We start from the raw sequence: 19,253 nt of genomic DNA, 5'->3' as shown, positions 1-19,253 counted from the left end.
GATATCACTTATAACTGGAGTCTAATATACAGCACAAATGAACATTTCCACAGAAAAGAAACTCATGGACTTGGAGACTAGACTTGGGTTACCAAGGGGGAGGGAGGGGAGGAGGAGGAGGAGGAAGTGGGATGGATTGGGAGCTCGGGGTTAACAGATGCAGACTATTGCCTCTGGAATGGATTAGCAATGAGATCCTGCTGTGTAGCACTGGGAACTATGTCTAATCAATTATGATGGAGCATGATAATGTGAGAAAAAGGAATGTATATGTGTATGTGTGACTGGGTCACGTTGCTATACAGTAGAAAATTGACAGAACACTGTAAACAAGTTATAACGGGGAAAATCATTATATATTTTAAAAAGGACAGAATTAAAAAAAAAAGAATTTCCAAGTTTCTTACAAAGCACAGAATGAGTAGTTGAGTTTTCTAATTTACTGATCGGAGGAGATTCCATAAAGCTGGGCACTTTTTGAAAAGAGATATTATGTACTTGGGCAAGAGTGCATTTGAGAGAATTTATCCTTAGCAATGATCTAGTTATTTTCTGGTATCTCACTGGCTCACTGAGGATTACTGGAAGGCTGTGAGGTCCATGAACAGAGTTTGAATAGGCTTCCCAGTTATAGAGACCCTAATTTCCTCCTGGATTGTAAAATAATAACTAAATTCAGTTAAGACTTAATCTGTACCTCATGGATGTGCCAGCAATACAAGAACTGAAGAGGAGCTAAGCAGTCAGGAGGGTGTGATCCTGCTACTGTAATTCTCTTCAATGGACAAATTAACAAAGAGCATCTGGCTGCTCAGGGTAAGACTACATGGCTCCAAAGTTCAGTGAAATGACTGCCTTGTTGACCATGAAAGACCAGAGTGTTTACATTAAAAGACTCAAATTAGGAACAATTTGAGACAAATTAAAGAATCCTAGAATCTGGTTCCCAGATTAAGCATCCATGAAGTCATTCAGTTTCAGCAGAAATCAGTAGCATGGGTGGTCATGATAACATGACAATTATTTGCATGGAGAGTAACAGGGTATATGTATCTGTTACTTGTCGAAGAAATATGAATGCAAATTAAAAACAAAATTATATCCTTACAAATTATTAAAAATAATCACTTCCCTCCAGAAGCAAATTTAGTTTAAGTGCAATTTTTGTTTTTCTGACTATGTTTTTAGAAAACCTCAGAGTTTCTGCCTTTTCTCCTCATTCAGAGCTTGTAAAAATTGTTCAAGTGTTCTTTCTTCTACAATTTCAGGGCAATGCAAATCCCTTCTCCTTCATCAACTTCCTTGTTCTTATTTCCAGTTACATTATTTCTATTTCAGGAAAATTTGTATCTTTAACTATTGCTATTTTTCTAATTTAATATTTAATACATAGTTATATATTATATATAGTACATATCTATAGATCATTGCCATATTTTGCTATATTTGGCATTTTAGATAAAAACAAAAGCCCAGACATTCCTATATATTTTATAGGCACATGAACCTAGTAAACGTGAAAAACACACAAGAGAAGAATGATACCAGCTATAGGATACTGCTTCAGCTCTGTGGAGAGAGAGCACCAGGGTATAGAAGCAAAGATGGCAGAGTTCAAGAAGGAGGCCATGCCCAACAGGCCAAATGAAACAAAATAACCAGGAAAGGGAAAGTCAGAAAAATATGCATTGTCTGTAACAATCTATCTCAGGCACCACCATGGTTGTTTCTGAAAGGTAATATTATCATTGTATTTCCAGGCACCTGATGTATCGTCAAAGTTTGGTGAACTAAACTGGATTATCAAGGGCAGCTGCCATACAAGTATTTTAAAGACCAGCTACAGCTCAGTTCCATCACGTACCCTCATTAAGATGAGCAAATGTTATATGGATATAACCGTCCACAATGGAGAATTAATCGTAACTAGATCAACAAGACTATTACTTTGAGTCATTTGCAAAGATGTGGCAATGATGTTTAAAAATCAGCGTCCAACCTTTGTGTGTATATGATGATGTTCTAGACAATGGCATTTCACCAGTAACTTAAAAACAAAGCTAAGACCTTTAAAATCTTCAAGTTTAGATTGTGAGGATTTTTTTTTTCTATACAAAGGATCTCTCATGATCACTCATAGAAGCATATGTAGTCATGAGAAAAACAAACTATATTAAAGGAGGTAAATGACTCTCTAAGAACGCCCAAGTATTGGTTGCTATGACAACTGCTGGGGGTTATTGAATAGAGGACAAAAATCAATTCGAAATCACCAGAAGAACTTGTATGGGAACATAAAACATCTCTGCCTCACAATCTCAGGAATTTTCCTACATCTATGTACCACATGAAAAAGGTTTGTGTTTATGCCAGTCAGTGGAGTTCTAAGGAAAGTCACCCTCTTGATCCCTGCATTGTAACATCCCCTTCCATAACTTGACCTTTTCAACACCCACGTAATTTATTACAGTGGTAAAAAATGTAGCCAGTTACCTGGATCTTTTGTACCACTGTCACTAAATTCTTGGCTCCCATCGATTTTTCTTTGAACCAAACAATTTTTAAGCTTATATATAGAAGTCAGTTCTATCTGTGTAGCAGTTTCTTCCCCCCATTCCAACGTGGCATGTGCCTGACTAAAGAAAATACAGGGAGGGAAGAGACAGTCTCAGGAAGCCCCCCTGTAACCCTCTCCCAGATTTCTTTTCTCTCTTGTCTTGGAAAACAATTCTCCATTCCTAACTTCCCAAGGAGCTAAAAGGACCAAGGAAAGATTGCCAAGTTTTTTAGAATTTTTGGGGAGAAAAGACTGTTAAGCTGATAGAATGGGGAGAGGCCCTATGAACAAGATGATAACAGCTCAAAAGCAGCTTCAGAGAGACCAGACATCAGCTGTATGACCTTCTCATGGGTGGCTGCAAGAACTATGGAAGGGGTCTTGTGGTCACTGGGTGATAGCCATTGGTCTAATGAGCTCACTAATCTCATAGGGAAATGGTCCAACTTGTGCATAGTTCATTTATGAGATGACCAAGTGACAGAGTGACCCATGGACAGGCTCTCTGCTTCCCTAATCTGTGCTGCACACTCCAGCAGATCAATCCCAAAGGATCCCCTTCAGAGCAAATTGTAGTGGGCTGAGGCACATTATTGGATCTTCAGATTCATTTAGTGAGTGAAACCACTATTAAAAGAAAAATGGAAGAGAACAGGATAGAAAAGAGAGTAGGATCAGAACAAATCTTGTCTAATAAGGGTAAATGTATTTTGTGAAATTTTTGTTTCATTCTCTTTCTCTCAATGTCTGAATGCGCTGGGTTGCTAGAATGAATGCATTTCTTACTGTAGGTCCTGGCCAAAAAGGTTACAAAGGCAGACTCACCCCTGCTAAGAGTCTTTTGATGTTCTGTATAGGAAAGAAAGGAAGAAAAGAAAGAAGAGAAAGGAAGGAAGGAAAGATGGAAGGAAGGGAGAGAAAGAGAAAGATAAAATAATTCCAGCTCCTTTGCTCTCAGGATGGAATTGTTTCCCAACTCCACTCTACTTCCCCAACACTATGCTAGGTTCCAACTTTTCTACTCACTCTCCTCTCAATGTTCCTCTCGATGTTCTTGCTCTACTGTGCCCCTTTATTCATGATGCTACTTATTCTCTTCATGGCTTGTGTACTCTACTCTCCTTTAGGGACCATTCAAGACTTACCTTGCCATTTAACCCATAAGATCGCTCGTTCCTCTCATCATTCACCTCTTTCTAGCCATTTTGCACATTCCCATACATTTTCTCTCCAGGTGCCCCTCTGCATTGCCTTCATCTGCCTGCTGTCCCACTCCACTCACACACTGCCTTCTGACACCTCTCTCCTTTTGTCGGCCTTCCTCCCTCTGTTGCTTTCCTCTTGGCATCTGCCTCCTAGCTTATCATCTCACTATCTCATTTTTGTTGTCATCCTGTTATTTCTGCTTTCTTGTGTATATTTTTGGTCTCCCCACTTGATTGAAAGCTACTTGAGCCCAGGGACTGTGGATCACAATTTTTTTGCATCCCTTTGATGTCTGGCACTGTGCAGAATATCTAACAGGTGCTCAGTAAAAAGGTCTTGAATTAATAAATTAATTATGACTCCCTCCCTCGATACCGACTCTCTACCCCACTCACTCCAGCATTTTTCTCTCAAGATGCAATGTTTTGTGTTCAGAATGGCTTTGCCATTTCCAAAGCTCTTTCGTATCTATCTCTTATCTCATTTGATCTTATCCATAAGGACTTGGTAAAGTAGGCACCGGTTATGGTACTCATTCTTAAGAGATGAGGAGATTATGTCTCAAAGAGGTATGTAAAAGTAATGGGCATTGCCAGTGGTATCTCTAGAACTAGAATCTATAATATGACTTATTCTGTGCCTATCATCTACCCTCCTCCAATGGAAACTTGAAAACAACAGTCACACAATATAACACAGTGCTCACTTAGGGCAAAATGTTGTGTATAGAGAAAAAACCCAAAGAAACAGCAAGCAAGGCATATGGTATATTTCTTATGGAATGAGAATTTGAACACCTTGTACTAGATCCAAATGCTGGCTGTCTATTTTGCTTTTGTAATTGTGCTTGAATTCTAAGGATGCCACAGGAAGTGGGAGGAAATCCACTTAATACTTTCAGAGGATGAGTTGGTTTCCACTATCACATTGACAGTCTTTTCATTAAATCCATTCTAGCAATTAGCTGGGACTCCATACAGTCTTACAAGTAATTACCAAGCTCGCTTGCTCTCTCTTTCTCCATCCCTCCCCCTGCCATTAATTTGTTTGTTTCTCACCAAGCTGTTCTCCTAAATGTTGGCCTCGCTCGGTTGAAATGACCCGCTCATCTTCCATGTCACATTTGTTCCCCACCAGGATGACTTGGGCATTATCCCATGAGTATGTTTTGATTTGAGTTGACCTAAAAGAAAAAGAAGAGGCAAAAAAAAAAAAAAAAAATGATCAGAGGAAAGTGCAACAGCATGAAGTGAAAGAGAAGAAATACATCCCACAGATGACGATAATAGCAAAAAATGAAGCCCAAATGTCTGACATTTAGAATTAATTAGTTTAGCATAATTCTACCCTTCAGACACTCATCAGGAATTGCATGAGTCAAAAATCAGGGGAACAGTGATGTTGTATTAAGAATTATCTTGTATTTGATGAGATTGCTTCTCCCTCTCCCCTTCCACCCCACCTTCATAGCTGGAGTGTCTAACCATCCTAGCTTGTCCAAGACAGTCCCAGTTCTAGCAGTACAAGTTCCATGTCCCAGGAAACTCCTCGGTTCTGAGTTACTTGGTCACTATAAGTAGCCCTTCACACAAAAACATCATTTTACCATATTACAGCCATAACTTAAAGAGCTAAGACAATTAGCTTAGGAAATCTGGGGGTAATGATATTTTAAAGAAATGAATTATAAGAATATACTTATGTTTTGCATTATTAAGAGAAAAATGCCAGGTTAATATAAAAACCTGGAGTTCCCGTTGTGGTGCAGTTCTCATGGTGGTGCAGCAGAAATGAATCCGACTAGCATCCATGAGGATATGGGTTCAATCCCTGGCCTTGTTCGGTGGGTTAAGGATCTAGCATTGCTGTGGCTGTCATGTAGGCTGGCAGCTGTAGTCCAATTCAACCCCTACCCTGGGAATTTCCATATGCCACAGGTGCAGCCCTAAAAAGCAAAACACACACACACACACACACGCACACATTATATATACTATATATATAAACTACTATATATATAAACTACTATATATATAAACTACTATATATATAAACTACTATATATATAAACTGCGATATGACAAGTTGGTGTTTCAACTTGTCAATTTACAATACACAGGACATCTAGATTTCAGAAAAAGCTTCCTGTATGGGCCATGATGCACATAAAACCAAGTTTTGATTTAGAAACCATATGCTAATTATAATAGTTAATATTTGTAAGGGTTATTCTAAATGCATATGTTAACTTACTCAGTTTAACTAGGAGGGATTATCATTATCATCCCCATTTTATGGTTGAAGGAAATGAGGCATAAAGCGGTTACACAATTTGCCCCAAATGACTCAGCTAGTAAAGTGCTCGATCTGGAAATCAAACCCAGGCAGTAGAGCTCTCAAGGCTGTGCTCTTAAACACACATGTCCGTACTACTCATTCAAAGTTTGAGAAGTGATCTTCTGGTGTGTTTGTTGTCGTTTTGGGAGAGGAAGGAAGCCATTTCTTTAAACCTCCCTTTATATCGGCCTTGTTCTTATTTGAGGACAATAATCCAGTATAAGCAGAAAAGACATTGCCCAGTGGGCCGTTAAGGGAGAGAGATGGAAAAGCTAAACAAGTGATGGAAGTTTAGAGGAAGGGATTTGTAAAGTGTCAACAAGAGACACTTGGCCTGTTCTTACTAGCAAGTATCAAATCTTAAAGGATTTTTAAATAGAAAAGAGTGACAAGCTGTTCTCCACTAGAAGAGAGAGAATGAAAGCAAACAGCTTTAAACAGCAGCAGGAGAGAGCTTTCAATGAGATGGAATCACTCTTTCTCCCTCCTTAGAAGAAAGGAGAGAGCAAAGAGGCAGATAGGGTCTTATTTCAAAGTGTTTCCCTGAACCAAGAGCAAGTTTCCAACTGAGATTATAATATCTGGTGAAATATACCTTTGGTTCCATGTGAGCATCGCAAGGTGTAGCCTATTTTATCAGAAAAATCTGGAGTCATGACCTTTCTGCCTCAGACACTTAAGTTAATATATTCCCTCTGGTAACAATGAGATTCAACATGTATTCACAAACTGGGAAAATAAAGGCAGGCATTCAGTGTCTACACTTTTCACGTACTTCATCTTATGTGTAGGGTAAATGAAAGATGATGAATTCAGAGTGAATTAAAGTGTAAAAATATTCTATACCTGAGACACCTTAAATCTCAAGTGCTAACATTAGTTTTACAAAAGAAATTCCAGAAGATCTTTCAAAGGAACTCAAATCTAATCAAATTTCCTTAGCTAATTTAAAAAAATTATCCCTTTTCTCCTACAGGTCTTGTCAGCCAAGGCTTGGCCTATGTCTGGAGAGGCCCTGGGTTGAGAGCCCCTTGGTTAATGGAGAAAGTTCTTGTCCTGGCACATCGCTAGAAATCAAATACTCAGAATGAGGTTGGAGAGACAGGAGTCACAGGAGAATGCCATCCTGTGTAAGGAGGGGTTGGTGCTAGTAAGTAAATGGCATAGCTTACTGAATTTACAACAGACAAGGCTTGCCTGAAAAACTTCTGTCCTAGGCAAACTCATCCTGCTGCACCTCTGATTGTATAAAGTTAACCTGGGGTGGGGTGCACCTTTGCAACGGTAAAGAAGAAACAACTCAGATAACTGATGTGTACTAACCAAGCTGATGGAATGCTTGCTTCTGCCATTAGACATGGCCTGAGTTGCTCAGTTCTGCTAACATAATAACCCATGGCGTTATTATGGGAGGCCAAAGTGATAGGCAGTATATCTATGCATGCACAACATTCCCTATTTATGTTATATATTATACATTATATATAAATAACATATAAGATTATATATAATACATAGATATAAAATTTAGGGGGACATGATTACATCAGAACTATCTTCCTTTCCATTTCTTTTTTTTTTGGCTGCGCCCATGGCATATGGAAGTTCCCAGGTTCCTGGGCCAGGGATTGAATCCAAGCTGCAACTGTGACCTATCCTACAACTGCAGCAATGTCATATCCTTAACCCACTGCACTGAGCTGAGGTCTGAACCCTAAACTTGTGCCTCATCAGCAACCTGAACTACTTCAGAGATAGCTCCTTAATCCAGATACTTAACCCACTGCACCACAGTGGGAAAATCTCCTTTTGTTCATATGTAAGAAATATTTTTCTATAACCTCCTCAGTGTTCTAAATGCCAAGGAAATAATATAAAATGAATATTTTCTACAGTTACCAGGGAACTATAAAGAATCATTATCTTAAAAGCTTAAAGGGCCATTAGAGACCATTTCTCTTTTTAATCAAATAAGAATTGTGGTCTGGGGCATTTAAATTGAAGCAAAAAAAAAAAAAAAAAAGAAAGAAAAAGAAAGATTAATTTGCCGTTAGAGTTGGTTAATCAAATAAGATTTGTTACTGACTACTCTGAACTTTCTGATGATGTCCACCATTCACAGAGTAGCTTTAGGCAAAGCCCAATCACCAGCTCCTGGGGATCAGAAACAGGCTGACTGACTGATGAGTTACCACACATCATAGGCTCTAAAATGCCACCGGTTATAAGATGAAAATTCTTTTATGAATGGACAAGAACAAAAAGTGGCCAATGAAACTATGATGCGACACTTTAATGATAGTCTTGCTAGATACACTTGTCAGTCACATCAGCTTCTTGTTAGTTTGAAACTTTTTTTCATGTATTCTGAGTGATTTAGCATTTCTTTTCTGCTTTCAGCTCCTTTATACATGATGCTTTGTACAGGACAGATAATCATTCCATAACTCTTTCAATAATAAAAGTCAACATACACTTCTGAGCTTGTGGGTATCTTCCCTTAAATCCTATAGAGCAGGACTTCCTGTTGTTTTATAGTAATATATGAAATGATGCTAATATCAAACTGCGATCCTTTTCTGCATATATAGTATCTTTCTACCCACGTCCTAACAATTCTACCACTTAGTTGAGGTAATGACAATATTTGCAGCTATGATCAAGAACAGGTGGTGGAATCCATTTTTTGTACAGCTGCACAGTGATTATAATAAGCCATTGAATGTAAGACATCTCAATTTTAGAGATGTTAAAATATGAACAGTTGTGCAACTTAGATTCTGTAAAATGCTATTGTTTTCTTGATATTTCTTTCGTGGATGAAGATCTAGGTTGAAGTCAGTGCTCAGGTTTTCCCCTTAGCTCAGGAAAACATGGACATGAGAAATATAAACCCTACAAATTGAGACCAATCCAGAGTTGTATATATTTCATCTAGAGTGTACTATGAATTAAAGTCAAGAATGTTGGGATGACATACAATTTCTATTCCTTCCAACTCAGAATTTGTTCAGCTTGTTTTAAAAAAAAAAAAGTGTGAACAAACACTGAGTGAATATTGGAAAGTCCTTCTGCATTCTTCAGCCTCAGCATCCCCATCTGTAAAGTGAGGTCACCACATTCTATATTTAATCTCTAGGGCTTGTGTAGGACAGATGTGGTTTTAGGTAGTGTCATGCTCTACTTTCTAAGTTGCGAACATCTTTTTACAAATGCTACACATTATTAGCCTCAGCTTGGGCAACCAGCTGTTCCTCTTCCAAATCCAGCTCCACTCATCCTTTAACTCCTAGAATCTAAAAAAAATTTAATTTTTAACTGAAGAATATCAAAATTTATCTCTGGTTCATATTTCTAGGCTAAGGTCCTACACAGATAAATTTCTAACTGGAAGTAAATGGCTTTCCTTTGCTATGTCTATTAGGAGTATGGCATACGTTTATTAAATAAATTCTCCTTTACTAAGACATTTCTATCTACATGCTTTTGCAGTTATTTGCTATACTTTGTAAAGTTTCTTATTTGTGAATGAATTTTTATCACATTGTTAGGGACTGTCTTATTTCTTTGTCTGTTAGAGAGACATATTTAAAGAAGGTAGCTGTCACCAAATAATATACATGTGAAAAGATGATTTATTTCTGAATCACTGCAAAAGATCCTTTGGGACTTACTGTTAATCTCAACAAGATTAATGGACTCAGAAGCAATACACCGGTCACCATGGTTACTGTAGGAATGACAATTAACTCAGATCTTACCACTACCAGATCATGGTTACCAAAAAAAAAAAAAAAAAAAAAAAAAAAAATCTGTTATTTGTTTTATAGTTAAAAACAAAAATAAAACAACCACCTCTATATTTATGTATTTTCTATGTATTTATATTTTTTTCTCTATTAATATTTATGAAGAGAGGGGGATTTTGTTTTTGTTTTGTTTTTTATATTATGAAGAGGGAGATGAAGAGTTTTTCATATTTTACCCATAAATGACTGAACTCTGCACAGAATAAAATAATTTTAGTTTGAAGAGCTGTAAACAAACAAAATTCCTACAATAACTTTATTCGTCTTCCCTTGTTCTGGGTGTAGAAATAATTTCCTATGAATTCAACCTGTTTCATAGAGAAGAGGATCTTTTTAGTCATAATGTTCTGAAAAACAGTCCACAAAATCAACCTAAGTAACCTCAAAAAGCAGTTTTTTCTTAGGGTCTGATCTGGGCTATCCACAGGAAAAATGAGACGTCAGAGAGTTTTCCCTACTCAGGGAATCTCAGACACAGCTTAATATCACTTCTTTTCCTCCTTCTGGAAGCTCAAATTTCTCCTATTCTCCTCACCATTCAGGAGCCTTGGCTTTTAGCATCTCAGCAGACTTGGAATTAAGGAAGTTTCTCAACCTGCTACTGCTCATCTCAAAGGATTGGCTCTTCTGATACTTTTCCATTAACTTAATCATGTATTTATCCAATTTTTTTCCTCAACCCTTAGAGAGCATTTAAAAAGCATTTCCACTTAAAACAATTAAATCAGAACCTCTAGGTACATCATCATAGGTGCCAAAAATAATATCTCCAGGTGATTTATGTGTATGAGTCTCCCTGCAGCTTTTTTAATTTTTAAATAATCTGTTTCTTTACTTCCCATCTAACATCCAAAGTGCTTGCAGGTGGTTCAGAGATTACATACAAAATAAAAGATATATACGAAATAATTTTTAAAATGAATGGGTAGTATGGAAACAAAAGTAGGAACATAATAAAACGCAACCGTAACTACTAAAAGTACTTTAGGAGTTCCTAAAGTACTTCCTAACAGGTAGTTTAGGAAGTTGAGAAGCTAGGCTTTGCATATTTGCATTAATTCATTTAATAAGGGAGCTAAAAAAAGAAAATTTTTTTCTTTTTCTTTTCTTTTTTTTTTTTTTTTTTTTTTTTTTTTTTTTTTTTTGCTTTTTAGGGCCATACCCATGGCATATGGAGGTTCCCAGGCTAGGGGTCTAATTGGAGCTACAGCTGCTGGCCTACGCCAGAGCCACAGCAATGCAGGATCTGAGCCGCGTCTGCGATCTACACCACAGCTCACGCCAACGCCAGATCTTTAACCCACTGAGCGAGGCCAGGGATCAAACCTGCAACCTCATGGTTCCTAGTCAGATTCATTTCTGCTGCACCACAATGGGAACTCCAAAAAAAAAAAAGGGAATGTTAAAAAATGTATCCTCAAATAAATGTTCTTCAATCCTTAATATCTTTTATTACTTAAAGAGATCGGTTAATAGTTTTCGGTAAAATTGCTACAGTCTCATTAAAAATTCTAATTAGAGAAAAAGCTAAAGCAAAGAATAAAAATTATCAGAATTCTCAGTAACCCCCAAAAACTGCCACTAACATCTTGGTGAACCTATCTAGAGTATACTGTACTACTGACCTCACTGAGTCATCACCTTCCTGTAGGTGGATTATATGTCCCTGCCCTCCTGGCTTGGGACTGAGCCAAGGGAATTGCTTTGACCAATGGAATACAAGGTGATTTGATGTAAGCCTCTGGTGAGCAAGAGGCAGCAGAGGCACTGTGTGTTTCATCAGCCCTCTTCCATTCTTGCTCATCATCAGGGAAAGAGCACATCCCAGAAAGGAGCCTCCCTGCTGGCCTGTCCCAGGAATGAGAAGACAGGAGGAGCCCAGATGAGTGCCACAGGGTCAGCAAATCTCAGCCAAACCTGTAAGAGCCCAGTTTAATATAACACCCTTCCTATAGTTTGGCACTCCTTTCTAACGTCATCTCTTGCTGCCCTCTCTCCTCCCAATTCAGGAGGAACATTAATATTAATATGACCCATTATATTATTAATATTAGTATACCCTTATTAATTTCTTTTAATTTCTCAAACATGCTACATTCTTCAACAAGTCACAACTATCATTTGGGCGACTCGGTTTTGAGAGGCCTAAAACCAAAAAACCATAAGGGCCCAATTTAAGGGGAAAAATGAAAATTAGAAATACAGAATTAGGTCCAGAGCAATCTGTAGCAGATGCTGTTTGTATTCTGCCCATATCCCCCAGGTCTTGGCACTTCTGTGCTGGTTGGCTAACTTCCAAGGACCAGTATCTGCAGCATTTTGCTTTAAAGTCTTCTCTAAAGCAATGGAAGGCCATTATGCCCATCAAGAAAGATCAAATGTAATAATGCAATAGCATAGCCCAGGAGAGGACCTCAGCCAGTTACTCATGATGATACAAATACTCTTTATTGGATGCCTTTCCTTCCCAGCTCATTTCCCTACCCCCATGGCTGTTTCTCATACTTTCTGAAAAAAGCTACTTGTATACAAGTTCCTCTCTATGAGTTCGCTTCAGGAAGAACCACACTAAGACACATGGAAGGAACTTGTCCAGGTAAAGGGCCTAAGGCTTCCTAGAACAGTTCTGGAGCTGGCAGTACTGACTTGAAAGTGCTGATTGTTACATATTAAGGACTTCTGGGGTTGGTTGTTAAACTGTCTTGACATTGACCATGAAGGGTGTATTTATACCATGGAGATTAGCAAATGCTACAAATCAGATTTTTCTCTTTTGCTTTTGTCTTTAAGAGTCTGATGACTAGTACATCATAGAATTTAAGCTTCATTTGTTTGGCAAGGAAGCCACCTGTTGCCATCACATGTGCCACCGTCTAAAACACATTCATCGCCTCTACGTCAGGCTCTCTTGTTCTCCTCCATCTGGTCTCAGTGCACATCCTCCTCTGGATTAGGTGCCCCTCATGCCGCCCGCCCCACGCCCTGTACCTCACTCACTAGGCCCTTCTTACTTGTCTGTATCTGAAACCGAATGGGACCCTGAGGGACTCCTGGGCACACAAGCCTTTCTCTGTCCGCCATTTCTTGTTTTTAAGGAATAAGCTTCTGCCTCCATGACCTTCTCTGAGTTCCAAAGGACAGGTTGAAATGGATCCTAATCAGGGAAGGGAGGGTGCAGAGATAAGGGAGGAACAGTCAAGAAACAATAGTACAGCCTCGGGGCAGGATCCTGGTTTCTCTTCAAGGAATAAAGGTAACAACAATCTTGAGCTCTTCTGCAGAATTGAAATACCCAACAAATGAAAGATGTTAATATTCTTACCAGGACCACCAGAATCAGTCCTAGGTCCACTAAACACCAACTTGAAAGAAGAATGAAAGCTTGCATCTACCCTGATCCTTATTTGTGGCCCTATTATCTACTCTCGAACTAAAAAACCACTTCCTATTCTCTCCCCAAAGAGAGCACAGTCTTTAGGGCATTAGCCTGGTGTGGCCTCCTTTGACTGGCAAAGCAATAAAGCTATTTTTTTATTCTTTGCCCAAATCTCTGTCTGTTTTTATTTGGCACTGGTGGACAGAGGCTGAGTTTTGGCAACATATCCCTCCTAGACCACAGATCCTGGGAGGACAGGGATCCCAGACTCTCTGTTCACCATTGTGTCTCTGCATTCAGGAAAGTACCTGACATGTAGGAGTCTTTCAGATAGTAACTGTGCAATGAGTGATCAAATGGATGAGTAAATGATAGACTGAACATGGCAAAAAATGCCTAAGAAGTTCAGTTAGTTCAGAAAAGAATTATAAAATAAAAACAGCATAGGAGGAGGGTCATCACTGTGTGCAGTGCTAGTGCCTCCCCGCTTCCCTTTCAGGAAGTGTTGCTGGTGGAGTGCTTCCATGGCCTTTGACACCCTGACCATGTCCTTGGTAGAGAAAAGCAAATGTTGGCCCCTCCATGGCCTGCCAAGGCCCTCTGTGTGTGGAGCTATTCATCCCAGCCTGCAGGACTCACTTTTTCCTTTCTGCTTCAGCACCAGTGGTCAGGATGAGGATATTCAAGGAGTAATTTAGCACCTCGACCTCATGGAAGAGAAGCTTTGGAAGGCCCTAGTCTAATTCCCTCGTTCTGCAGGTGACAAAACTAAGATTCAAGATGTAGAGTGGTATATTAATAAAGATGATGAACTTGCTTAGTGACTGATGTAGGTCAACATCCCGAGTCCCTGTGTCTATTCTTCTACAACATGCTGTCTGCCTCCACGGGGAAGAGGAGTGACTGCATTGTACTGAATAGGGAAGTTGGTAAGTAATTCATGTGCTAAATAGTTGACTATCCTTTAAAAGTAAATAGTGTGGGTCAGGGATAATGAACCCAACTAATATCCCCGCTCAGTGGGTTAAGGATCCTGAGTTATGTGACCTGTGGTGTATGTCATAGATGCGGCTCAGATTTGGCTTACTATGACTGTGGTGTAGGCCAGTAGCTACAGCTCTTAATTTGACCCCTAGCCTGGGAACTTCCATATGCCACGGGTACAGTCCCCAAAAGACCAAAAATAAATAAATAAATAGTATGTCTCCTGGGGAAACCCAAATGCCTCAAATCTCCATACACATGAGTGTCATGAGCAAAACTGGGTGTGTCTGAAGGATCTCTTTGATCCGACTCTCTTCAGGAAGTCTGCTGATGAGAGCCAAGAGTGACCATTTATTTCAAGAACTCAAGAAGCAGTGGGTTTGGGAAACACCTTGGACCACGTCAGATTCTGCATTGTTCATCTAAGACCCATTTCCATCGTGCCTCTGTTATAACTTCTAATCTCATTTTTATTTTTCCACAAGTCAAATTCTATTTTTTTAATCCATATGTGTGGTAGGAACAATTGGACATTTTTTAATGCAAGATAGAAAAACAACAGCTGGGTAGAGGAAGCATCACCCTCTAGAAAATAAAGAGAGGCCGCTTCAATGAGCAGAATGGAATTTGACACAGGAAAGGGGCAGCCGTTCCTAGGCTCTAGAATACCTAGGTTTTTCTGCCACAATTGGAAAGGCCAAAACCATTGTAACAAATATCCCTATCTATCTATCCATCCATCCATCTATCTATTTTTTAGGGTTGTACCCATGGCACATGGAGGTTCCCAGGCTAGGGGTCGAATCGGAGCTACAGCTGCCAGCCTATGCCACAGCCACGCCAGATCTGAGCTGCATATGTGACCTACACCACAGCTCAGGGCAATGGCAGATCCTTAACCCACTGAATGTGGCCAGGGATCCAACCCACATCCCAGATACTAGCCGGGTTTGTTTCAGCTGAGCCATAATGGGAACTTCCAAATATCCTTTTCTTAAATTGGACAAGACTGCACTGATCCTGTGGGAATTAATGGTTTTTGCTAAGATTCTTGCTTCTTAGCTGAAGGGAAAGCTAAACTTAGAAAGTAGCATTGGCTCTACCCTCACTCAGATACTAAAGCCTTGTCCTTCCCTTTTGCGGCCTGGGGGGCTCAGCAGATGAGAAGCTTTACACATAGTGGACCAAAGCCTGAGCAATGAGGCATGAAAGACATTGAGAGGACTGAGAAGGGCACTTCTCCTCCTGGGGGGGAGGCGGGGTTTCCAGGAGTGGGATGAGACCACGGGTCTATGGCGAGGGGAGCTGGGGAAAGGCAAGCTGGGGATTCAGAGATAAAGATGAGGAGAGGAGAAATGACCACCAAGCCCATCTGAAGCCCAGCTTGCAGGTTAGTGAAGCCTCAGTTCTAGACAGGAAGATAGAACTGGATATAGTTATATCCTTTATTCCTCATGTGCTAGGCAACTCTTCTGAGATCTCATTGTCAGGAAAAAATTGTGGAAGACTTGGAAGAGGGCAAAAGAGATGCCTAGAAGTCTTGCCCAACACGCCTTTCCAGGCCATCTCTTATTTTACACTGACTTTGAGCTATTTTCCAATTCTATAAATGGAAGAAAGTAGAAAATATTATAGATGAGTTCTTGCCAATACAAAATAGAAATGCAAATGATTTGTGTATGGTGGAATGGAACTGATCATTGCCCCATAAATATTTACCTATTTTACAACTACTGGTAAATGCATTCCTGTATGCCCTATTGCCACTATGCATTTTCACTGAATACTCCCTTGAGCTCTGGTAACACTTACTGGTTTCATCATTAAGTGCTGGATTAAATAAGATCCTTGACATGTTATTTTATATTTGGATGAAAGTTGTGATTTTACCTTATTTTAAAGAGAAATTAACCAAATAACTGATGGAAGGCAGGCACGTCTTGGGAATGATGGGCAACCTGTGCCTAGGAAAGGAATCACCACTGTGCCTGCAGTAGATACTCGACCATTCTGATGGGTTATTAGGTTTAATGACCACAGGATTCAGCATCAGTAGAGACCCAAGAGAGGCAGTGGTGAGAACATTCCCAGTCATGCTGAGTCAGACTAAATGCTTTAAATGTTTCCTAAAGTTAGCAAGGACCATCCTCTGAGATACAGAAGAACCTAGCCCTGGCTGTCCCACATGTGAAGTACTTGTCACTGTGGCGGTATAATAATGATAATAATACATATAATATATAAAGATAAGATAAAGTCATAATAATAAAACAATAACTTCACTTATTTAACTCTCTATATCAGGCAATGTACTAAGTGCTTTATATTTATCTCAATTCCTATAAAACTGTAAGGTAGACACTATTGTTTCCCCCATTTTGCAGAAGACGACATTGTAAAATGAACACCTATTGAGGGTAAGTTACCAGAAACCCTTAGCTAATATAATGCAATTGGAACACAAACCTTTCCACTGGAGTAAGAGCTCAAAGTCCTGTGTTCTAGTTTTTGTACCCAATTCTGAGAACTTAAAACTATTCTCTCAGCTTTCTTGCATCTCTGCCAAGTGGGGAGAACAAAGCCTACAATATTTTCATCAGATTTCCAAGGAGACCAATGAGAAAATGCCCATGAAAGAGTTTTGAAAACCTCAGAGTGCTATATGAATGAAAAGGATTATTATTAGCAGCAAAGCAGTATTAATTATTCACATGACATTGGTATGTTATCTCCAAATCATTCTCTAAATAATCCTCATTGTAATTTCCTTAGCTGTTCTGTAACTGCTAATTAGAAAAGGTTAAAGTGGGAGAAAAATAAAGCCAAAATATTAAACGATTAAATTTTAGTTTAACAAATGCGTTGCCAGGCCTTGCTTGAGAAGCTGGGGATACTAAGCAGTGAAGAAATATATGGGCTCTGCTCTCAGGGCACTGCAGGCTGGCCCCACACTGTGGTATTGCAAATATACTCTAGTCAGCAGGTGTATATTCAACTACTGAACACAAGACACCAGTGTCTACAACATAGGAAGCTGCCTTTTGAACCTTAGAGGGCAACAGAATCACTTGCAAGGGTTGCCGCCACCTTCTGAGTTCCACCTCCAGATTTTCTGACTTAGGAGGGCTGAGGCAGGGCCTGAGATTCTGCATTTCTAACAAGTGCTTAAGCGGTGCTGATGCTGCTGGATTTCCACCACACTTGGAGCAGCACTGTAGTGGAGGAGACAAAGAAGTAGGATTTGGCTCCTGTCCTCAGGCTGCTACATTCACTAGAAAGAAAAAATGTCTGGTTCAAAGAGTTTGTGGTCAGATGGGCAGGGTAGGTGGGGGCCCTTCCAGTGGGAAGGCTGTGGTGATTGCTGCAGAAGCATGGGGGATGATGGAACAAGAAGGTGGTGAGGAGCAGGGGCTGTAACTCTGGGAAGTAGAGAGGGTGTGCAGATGCAGGATATGGGTTTGTACACTGGGTCTTCATAAGGGTGACCATGACTCTAAGTATTGCCAAGTGTTAAGATTTAATCTCCAAGGCAGAGAAATGCACAGACTGCAGCAGAGGATCACAGTGCTAGAATGGGGTTGGGGTCTCCAGGGTGAAGAGCTGGAAGAGACTTTCAGAGGGGGCCCCATGCTGGCAGTGGTGGTGGAGATGTGTGGGGCAGTGAAGGGGGGTGGTCTGGGGACTGGCCCTTGGACCTGACATCAGTGGTTCACTTACATGAACTCAGATTGCCCTCTGGTAAAGTGAGAGACAGAAGTGGGTACGGTAGGTCAGGGGTCATCCCAGATAGCTTCATGTCTTAGGGAGAGAGAAGGGCAGTGAGGAGGAAAAGAAAATGATAAAATGGAATCAAAGAATTATTAGCTTTGGAGCCAAGTAATGGACTTAGCTGGGGGCTGTTGTCCCTTCCCTCAGCCTTGGGTTCTGGTTAAACATATTTGGAAAAGCCAGGCACTGTTGTCTCTCTCCCAATCTAGCTACCTTTGAACCCCTCCCATCTAACATTTCTGAAGCATTAATCAAAGGTTTGCTGTAAAAATCACTGTGAAATCACCTCTCTCTTACCTTTGAAATGACAGCATTTTTCAGATGAACCAGAGCAAAGAGGTTTTGCCATTAGAGAGAACTCTGGCCTCAGGAAACCAGAATATATGAAAAAGCCAAGCCCCACAGTCACCATCTGCCCGAGGCTGAAGAGGGTAATTGCTATTCAGTCTTCTTTCAGCTGCCATGTCAAACAAGGCATGGGCTAAGGGGTCCAGCTGCAGGCTGTACATACAAACCAAGCCCTTCTGTAGAAACATTTGATCATGCAGTAGAGAAGTGGTTCATGGACTCCGTGCTCAGCTCAGATGGAATCCTGGCCTCTGTGCCTCTGCAGGGTCAGAATGATCCACAGTTACACTGTAGCCCATGGAGGCAGACAAGGCCTTGGTGACACCATTATGGTGGGGGAAAATTCTAGAAGTCTACCGTTTAAACAAGAGGGGAGGGCAAACTCCAATTGACATGTAAGAGAAATATATCAACTTAAAGAAGATGCATCTGGTGCATATGAGCAGATGTTCTTGAAAAATGCATCTACCTTTCTATTCCTGCTTTAGAAACTGCCCAATATCACCATGCTTCTGGAGAAGATTAGGTAGTAATAATCACATCTCAAACTGATACAAAACAACAAATGAACTCTAACACACATACACATACACAGAAAGCACAGACAAAGATGCAAAGAGGACTTCCATACCAAAAGAAGCACTTTTGTTTCTTGAGTAGTACTTTCTAGATGTATCTTTCATTTGCCTATTTGTTCTCCCGTAAGTTTGCAGCTTGTCTCTTGCTGTTTTCTGTACGGCAGGAGACTGACCTTTGCACGAGTGTTTCCCAGGCTATCTTGCCAGCTGGTTTCTAATAGGAGATGCAGTCAGGAGACTGGAGAGGGAGGAGGACAGAAATTCAGGGTTTCCCCACCTCACTAAAAGAG

The 19,253-nt window shown here is 40.0% G+C and overlaps 1 protein-coding gene across 2 annotated transcripts in view; it reads right to left on the bottom strand.

Moving 5' to 3' along the window:
* The window catches only part of RAB3C (RAB3C, member RAS oncogene family), a 317,653-nt gene that overhangs the window by 68,612 nt on the left and 229,788 nt on the right, over window positions 1-19,253 (bottom strand). For both annotated transcript variants that reach the window (XM_003359779.5, XM_003483830.4), the window contains exon 4: window positions 4,822-4,946. In XM_003359779.5, coding sequence (XP_003359827.2) covers window positions 4,822-4,946 — 125 coding nt within the window. The remainder of the gene's footprint in view (window positions 1-4,821; window positions 4,947-19,253) is intronic.

Source organism: Sus scrofa, chromosome 16 (genome assembly GCF_000003025.6).
Source record: "Sus scrofa isolate TJ Tabasco breed Duroc chromosome 16, Sscrofa11.1, whole genome shotgun sequence".
Lineage (NCBI taxonomy): Eukaryota > Metazoa > Chordata > Mammalia > Artiodactyla > Suidae > Sus > Sus scrofa.
The sequence above is the reverse complement of the archived record's forward strand: the minus strand, read 5'-3'. Positions and strand labels throughout refer to the sequence as shown.